Below are 7,611 nucleotides of genomic sequence, written 5' to 3' on the forward strand. Positions count from 1 at the left end.
CGTCCCCCCGGTGGCCGCCCTGGGCGGTGCAGGCTGATGAAATCCCGCTGCCGCCTTGCATGGTGTGTGCCGTCCCATCCCCGGACACGGGAAGGGGGGGGGGACGGGACGGGACACCGGGGTCTCCCCGGGTGGAGGGGCACCGGGCCCTCCTCCCACCCCCAGGGGGGCCCCTCGGGCCCGAGCCCCGGGTTCACGCGGTGGGAGAGGGAGCAGAGACCCCCGAGCATCCCCACTCGTGCACCCAACTGCCTTTCCCCTTCCTTTTCTGCATCACGCCCCCATGGATTTTGCTCTGCTGCTCGGGCGCTTTGGTTCCCCCATCTAAGCAGGGCTCTGAACTCATATTTTGGCTTTGCTGTAAGTCAAATGGGGGGCTGCTGGTGGCTGTCCCCATCCCCTGGGAGCCCAGGCTGGGCATCCTGGCCTCAGGCTTACATAAGGAGAGGATTTGGGTGGGTTCTTGGCATGAAGAGTCTCTGACTTCATTAATTCTCCTTTCCCTGGCTTGGCAGGTACTTGTAATAATTCCCTTTTATGTCTAAGTAGGTGTACGGTAGTTTAGTGCAGGTTTAGCTCTGAGGCTAAAATATAAGAATTTACACTGATGATAACCAGTAAAAACCTGTGCCAGACCAGCTGAGCTAAATGGGTTTGATTGGGGCGATTGCTGTTAGGAATGAGGTAACATTTAATTCCCAGTAAATAGGGAAAATGACATATTTGAGTACAACAGGGATCAAGAAAGCACAAAAGATCCTCTGTGTCTCTTAAGTGTTTAGGCAAAGGGCTTTCCTACCTGGGCTGGTGTGGCTGTCCTGCGTGGGTCTGGAGGTGGCTCTCCCTGGTGGCAGCTGTCCCCAGAGCTCCAGGATGAGGACTGTACCTAGAGAAGGTCAGAAAACAGCAGTGTTGGACTTCGTGTGGAATCCTGGTAGGAGAAGGTCTGTACAGCAGGCAGCGGATGGATTTTTGAGGAGAAACTGCAGCAATTCATCTCGCTCCTGATGGATGGTGTGGTGCAGGGAGGGTTGGAAACTGTGCTCGATGCTGTTGGGCTTTTTCCCATGGGCCAGTGGTCTCCTGGATTCCTTGTGGCAAGTAGAGCGGCTTGTGGAGTTGTGATGTGTATTGCTTGGCAATTGCTTCAGAAATGGGCTGGTCCTCGTGATTCGGGATGGCACCATAAATGACAGTAATGCTGCAGGGAGCATCTTTGCCTGTTCCAGCTCAGAGGTAGGAGTAATTGGCCAAGTAAATAAGGTGCTGGTAATGGGACCTTACAGCAGGGCAAGACAATGCTGTAGTGAAGCCTAGAAGTGAAGTTTGTGATGGTGAATCCTCCCACAAAGCAATTAGTGAATGAGAATGATGTTTAAATAGGAGTTATAGTGACAACCTGAAGGAAAAAAAGCGTGAGGAGTGTGGGCAGCCTGTTGTGAGCAGGGACTGGCAGCCGTGGCCTCCCAGCTAGCTGTAGGTCAGCGCAGCCTTTCTATATACTGCAGGGTGTCCAGTTGCCTGGAATGCATTTGGCAGTGACTGGATATTCCCGTTACCAATTTAGATCAAGAAATGTATGCGAAGAGCTGTTTTGACGTGGTTCAAACAGGCGAAGTTCCCTTCTACTCCAGCTAGATGTTGGAGTCTGTCAGAGGGGGTGAAACTGCAAACCCCCAGCCCGGCGTTAACAGCCTGAAAACACGACGGTAGCGGTGGCAGCAATTACTTGAGCAGAGGAGCAGACTGGCTCACGCGAGGTGCGTGCTGTGCTAGATGGGCTGATGGTCTTGCTGAGGAATTTGTGGGGGACGAGGATCTCTGGGAATAGCACTCGGTACAGAAGCACAGCACACTGTGCCTCCTGCGCTGCAGAATTACTCGATAGAGTGAGTTCTGCTTTGTGTAAGTCCTTTGCAGTGAAGCTGTCAGGCTTTCACAAGGAACGGGTGAGCAGATTTCTAAAAATGGGAGCTAATAGTATCTTAGAATGAAATATGTGCAGACTCTTAGCCATGCAGAGAAGAGCACTGCATGCGTTTTCTCAGGCTGCACAAATAAGTTGGTCCTTCTGGCAGCCTTGTTTGCTGATCCCAGCTTTCAGCAGCAAAGCTGTAAACTAAGACTGAAATATACTGCTTAACATAACTTGGTATAAAGGTGCAATAGGCTCGTAGGCGAGTAAAAGAGCCTTTTCTGCCTTGGCTTGTGGTTGGCATCTGTTTTTTCCTGCTCTGTGTTGCACAGAGCATGGTTTTGATGGTCCTAACCATGCTGACTGCTTTTGGTAATGCTTTCTCTGTTGCAGAAATGATGCGGTTGTGATTTCTGGAAGGAAGCTGGCCCGGCAGATCAGGCAGGAAGCTCGTCATGAGGTTGAGCAGTGGGTAGCGGCTGGAAACAAGAGACCTCACCTCAGCGTTGTTCTCGTCGGTGAAAATCCAGCGAGTCACTCCTATGTGCTGAACAAAACCAAAGCGGCTGCTGACGTCGGTATGTGTCTCGCTCTGTTCTGAAAAAGTGGAGCAAGTGATTGTTTTATCTTGCTTTAGCAGGGAGTCCTCTACGCTGGAGGCTGGGGGAAGCTTTTTGGGCTACATCCATCTGGCAGCTTTTCACCTTGGCTGCGTGGTAGTCCACGTTTGCCCCAGCGTTTGCTGTGACTCTTCTGGCTGCCTTCATTATTGTGCTGGGATGTAGTTAATAACACAGTTCACGTGTGCATTGTGCCATTCACATCCTTTAGGGTGGTAATAAGCTCTGTAGTTTGGATTTGCAGTCTTCCTAGGGCTGTGTAACATACGGACAGGGCTCTGATTTGCCTTCTTTCCTCAACTGCCTGAGGTACAATCATCTTTCAGCAGCCTTGCTACCCTCTGATTCCTTCTAATCTTGCAAGCTGAGGTCCTGCTCGGTGTTCGGCCAGGTATGCTTCTGGAGAAAATGTGCTGAAAGAGGCTAGGAGGCAATAACTGGTTTAATTCCTCCTTGGGTTCTCTGCTGCCAAAGCTGTATTCGGAGCTGAGATTTTCAGGCTAACATTCCCTTCTTACTGTGTCAAGAAGAGACCGCAGGATGTGTGGTTGCATCTTCATCCTAGCACACTTTAGTTAGGTTTCTCCAAGTCCTCCTTACACTTAGAGGGTCTCTGCTTTCAAATAGTCTTTCCCAGGTCATTAGGTTGATACTAATGGTCCTTAACCATAACTTGCAAGACTTGGAAGGGTCTCCAGCCTGGATGGTGCTTGTTGTTACACAAACCATACAATCCTTGGTGTGTGCCTAGCAGATTTGGTAGAGCGATGAAACATGGAAGCTTAAATCCACATGGGTTAAAGTTGTGCTCATGTGGCTCTAATGCAGCACTTTCAATGGTTGTGCAGGAATCAGCAGTGAAACCATCCTCAGGCCGGCTTCTATCACTGAAGAGGAGCTACTGGATTTGATCGGCAAACTCAATAACGATGCCAATGTGGATGGCCTGTTAGTCCAGCTTCCTTTGCCTGGTGAGTAGCTGGATTTCCATCTGGTTTTGTTTTTACGTAAAGCTTCTAAGGCGTAGCACAGGGGTTATCCTGTGACCTGAGAGGTGGCACCCTGCCATGATGCTGCTTAAAGATGTTGCTACTCCATCACAGCTGCCTGGAGGAGTTCAGTTGCTGGCGAGAGGGAAATCACAGAAATCTATTCTTGTGTGGGCAGTATCAGCTTCCCGAGCCAGAAGCTTGAACTCGGTTGTGACACTGAGGCTGCCTAAAAATACCCTCTCAGCATCAGCGATGCCGTAGTCCCAAAGAGGTGGGAGCTGTTAGCCTTGAGCTTGCTGCAAGTCTTGAGTAGCTTCAAGCTTCCAACCTCTGAAGGGGCTGGTGCAGCAGGTCAGGGCTCTGGCTGACCACAAAAAGCAGGTTTTTGGCTGATCCCTAGGGTTAAAGCTTTTCCTTCTCTTCCAGAACATATTGATGAACGCAAGATTTGCAATGCTGTAACTCCAGACAAAGACGTTGATGGCTTTCACGTGATAAATGTGGGGCGCATGTGCCTTGACCAGTACTCCATGTTGCCGGCTACCCCATGGGGGGTGTGGGAGATCATTAAGAGAACTGGTAAGCCGCCGCTGCTGCAGTATTTGGCTGCTCTCTGGTATAACTCCAGCTTGTGCTTTGTCTTCAGACTCTTATCTTGTCCTCTGCAGGCATCCCGACGCTGGGGAAGAACGTGGTGGTGGCTGGCAGGTCGAAGAATGTGGGCATGCCCATCGCCATGTTGCTGCACACGGACGGCAGGCACGAGCGCCCGGGAGGTAGGAGTTTGGTGGCCTCGGAGCCTGCGTGCCAGGCAGCTGCAGAAGGAAGCCCTCAGCCTGTCACATCATTCTCTTTAGGCTCCTAAACCAGTCCCAGGAGCACCTCAAGGACTCTGGCCCATCACATGGGCTGTGGTCAAGGCTGAGGCATTAACTCTGCATGTAGTCAGTCTTGTCACGTTTCGGAGCCTTCCTCAGTGAGTCCTTGTCCTCTTCCACACCAGATCCCTCCCTCTGACTTTGTAGGCTGTTCCCTGGGGTTTGTCATCAGGCTCTGATGTTCCTGATAAATACACGGGTGGTCTTGGAAGGGGAAAACTTAGAGAAGTGGCTGGGTTTGGGTAGTATGTGTGAATTGAAAAGCTCTCACTCCTGCAGGTGATGCCACAGTCACAATATCCCACCGCTACACTCCCAAGGAGCAGCTGAAGCAACACACGATCCGCGCTGATATTGTGGTAGCGGCAGCAGGTAAGACCCGACTTGAACAACACAGGCAAGGCGCGCAGAGGGTGCCGCGCTGCAGCTTGTGTGGTGTTTCTGATGGGAATCCTTTCTCGCAGGAGACAATCCTGTTGGTATTGAATGTCTGGGGCCTCCCTAGCTGAAGCAGGAGAGTCTGGCGCGGCTATCGGGAGCTGCCCTAGGCGAGGGCTAGGAGAGCGAGTGAGGGGCTGCTTGAGCCAGCCCGTTTATCTTGTGATTAAGCCTAGGAGCCACATACTTGATCTTAACCAGCAGAGCTGTTTGTTTGTAGCTCTGCCTTTGAAATGTAAAATAACACCTGGCAGGAGGGCTTGGTATGCCAGGGAGCACCTGATGGCATCTAGAGAACAGCTACAGACTGGCTCTGTTACACATGCAGACAGTTCTGTATTTATGTGGGGAAAAGGTAAAAAAGACTACCAAGATATCATCTGCTTACCCAGAGACAGTCAAAACACTGAGGGACGGCTGCAAGTGCCGTCTTTGGAGCACAAGGAATCGCTGGGAGGTGTGCTCTTCTTCAGGCTGTCCCCTTGGCATGGAGGTAGTTCATCATCAGAGAAGCTGAGCCGATTTGGGCTGTCTGTTTGGCAGCGGAAGCTGGGTGTGAGCCTGTGGGGAAGGGAGGAGAGAAAACCAGGCGGTATCTGGCAGAACCAGACAAACACACCCCACCCTGAGAGGGCGGCTTAGCCCCGGGCTGCTGCTCGCCACCTCTGTCACGTTGGGGGTTTTACAGCCCCCGGGTGAAGCCAGTGCCTCTGCCAAGCTGGGTCGTGGTGGCGTCGGACACTGCTCCAGCTCACTGACTTAGTGCAGGTGTAAAAACAGTTGCTGGAACTGCGTGAACAAACAAAGCCGCAGGCTTCAGGTGCAAGCTTTAAGGTTTCGACTTGGAGAGGATGCTTTGGTCCCCGCTGCTTTGCCAGACCTCTTTCTGGGGGTGGATTCCAGTTCTTTACATTCTGAGGTTATCAATAAACCACTCAAACTCCCGATTGAGCTGAACATTGAGGAGCAGCACTGGATTGCGCAACTATGGGTAGATTTGCGTTCTGTAGAATGATGGAATCTTTTAGGTTGGAAAAGACCTTCAAGATTGTCAAGCCCAACAGTTTTGTGAGACAGGAGGGCCCAGGTGGGTCAAAACGTAATGTGAAGATGAGGTGAGGGGGAGGAGGGGGCTGTTCAGCACCACCACGAGCATGTGGTTGTTTTCTTCTCGCAGGAATACCCAATCTCATCACGGCCGATATGATCAAAGAAGGAGCTGCGGTTATTGACGTGGGGATAACCAGAGTGCAGGATCCCGTCACTGCCAAATCGCGGCTGGTTGGGGATGTGGATTTTGAAGGTACGAAGGGCTCTGCGTTGGCTTCTTTAAGCACCAAACATCTGGGGTGCTGCAAAGGGGAGGAGAAAGTCCTGGTTCATGCGATGGAGGCAGATGCAGACCAACGCTGATGTTCTCTTGCTTGGTGCACCCAATATCATATCGCGTGCAAGGGTTTGGCCTTCCCGTGATACGCCGGGGGAAAGCTGTATGCTGCGAGGTCAGAGGAGGCTCAGCCTGAACCGAAGCAGCCGGGTCGCTTTGCCTCTACACCAATTCAAAAGCAGGAGCACGAGTGATGAATAAAACCAGGCAGCACTTACCTTCTGCCCTGCTCTTCGTGGCCCCTTCGCTGCAGCGCTGCCCAGACGGGCTGTTGCGATGTGGCCGGGCACCCGGAGGTGCGGGGATCAGACGCTGCAACCTTTTCCTGGGAGAAAGAGAGAGGGTGGATGATCAGACCTTTAGTACTTCAGCGTGGCCAACCTCAAGAGCATGCGTGAAGCCAGCATCTAGTCTCAGACTTCACATTTCTGTGCTCTAAACCCAGCTGTTAAACCTTGCTTTTTGCTTTTCCCCCAGCTTGGGCTTTGCCGTTACCCTTGCTCGGTAGTGGGGATGGACTGTGGTGTGCTCCCCCCTACCCTGGATGATGGGGTGTGTGTGTGGGGGGGAAACTCCACCTTGAAACTACTATTCCTTAGTTAGCAATCTTGAAGGAATTTGAGTGATGTTAGACTGGTTCCAGCTTCATAGCGGCCAGCCAGCTTGGGAAGTGTCGCCGCTCTTGACTCACGTGCTAAGCTCTAGTTTTCCTTCCCACAGGGGTGAAGAAGAAAGCCAGCTACATCACTCCCGTCCCCGGAGGAGTTGGGCCCATGACAGTTGCCATGCTGATGAAGAACACCATCATTGCCGCCAAGAAGCTGTTGAAACCCAAAGAGCTGGAAGCATTAACAGCTTAACGTGGGGGACACTCTCTCTCTTTCTCTTTAGCACTGAAACCGACATTCCAAACTGACTCCCAAACAGGCCGATAGAAAATGCAATATTTTTATTTATTGTATTGGAAGTGGAATTTCCTATTCTGAGGTCGTAGATATTTATTGGAAGCTGAAGCATAGGCACATTAATCATAGTAAGGTGTGAACATCTATGCTCCTGCTAGCAAAGCTCTGCTGGGTTTGCACCAGCTCTCCGAGGAAGCCGGCTCGGCTCCGCTCTGTACGGCCGCCCCGGGAGCTCGGTGTGGCGTTAGCGATCCCCGGGGGAGGCAGAGCGCCGCTCCGTGGTGCAAAAGCAACGGCTCACAAAGGCTCAGTCTGCTCACGGTTTGACTCGCGCTGAAGTCTTCTGCTGGATGTTTAGTTTGAGTTAAGCTCTTCTGTAGAAGCTGTTACTTGAGGGGGGTGGGGGAAAAAAAGCCATATGTCTGTCCTCAGCCTGTCCAGGGCCCCGGGCGGTGACAGATCTGTTGTAACATGTT

General features: G+C 51.9%; 1 protein-coding gene across 1 annotated transcript; it reads left to right on the forward strand.

Moving 5' to 3' along the window:
- The first annotated feature begins 1,638 nt into the window (after positions 1-1,638).
- On the forward strand, positions 1,639-7,295 carry MTHFD2 (methylenetetrahydrofolate dehydrogenase (NADP+ dependent) 2, methenyltetrahydrofolate cyclohydrolase). Its single transcript, XM_009879821.1, has 8 exons — positions 1,639-1,709; positions 2,309-2,493; positions 3,384-3,506; positions 3,954-4,106; positions 4,196-4,303; positions 4,685-4,777; positions 6,021-6,146; positions 6,951-7,295. The coding sequence occupies exons 1-8, from the start codon at positions 1,639-1,641 to the stop codon at positions 7,088-7,090; spliced, it is 999 nt and encodes a 332-aa protein (XP_009878123.1). The 3' UTR covers positions 7,091-7,295.
- The last annotated feature ends 316 nt before the right edge of the window (positions 7,296-7,611 follow it).

This window comes from Charadrius vociferus, unplaced genomic scaffold (assembly GCF_000708025.1).
Source record: "Charadrius vociferus isolate BGI_N301 unplaced genomic scaffold, ASM70802v2 scaffold682, whole genome shotgun sequence".
Classification (NCBI taxonomy): Eukaryota; Metazoa; Chordata; class Aves; order Charadriiformes; family Charadriidae; genus Charadrius; species Charadrius vociferus.

Excerpts from the sequence above, each read along its gene's own strand:
- MTHFD2 (XM_009879821.1), top strand. The coding sequence starts at position 1,639 with ATGTTGGAGTCTGTCAGAGGGGGTGAAACTGCAAACCCCCAGCCCGGC. Across the intron at positions 3,507-3,953 it reads AGTCCAGCTTCCTTTGCCTG|AACATATTGATGAACGCAAG; the intron begins GTGAGTAGCTGG and ends CTTCTCTTCCAG. Across the intron at positions 4,107-4,195 it reads GGAGATCATTAAGAGAACTG|GCATCCCGACGCTGGGGAAG; the intron begins GTAAGCCGCCGC and ends TGTCCTCTGCAG.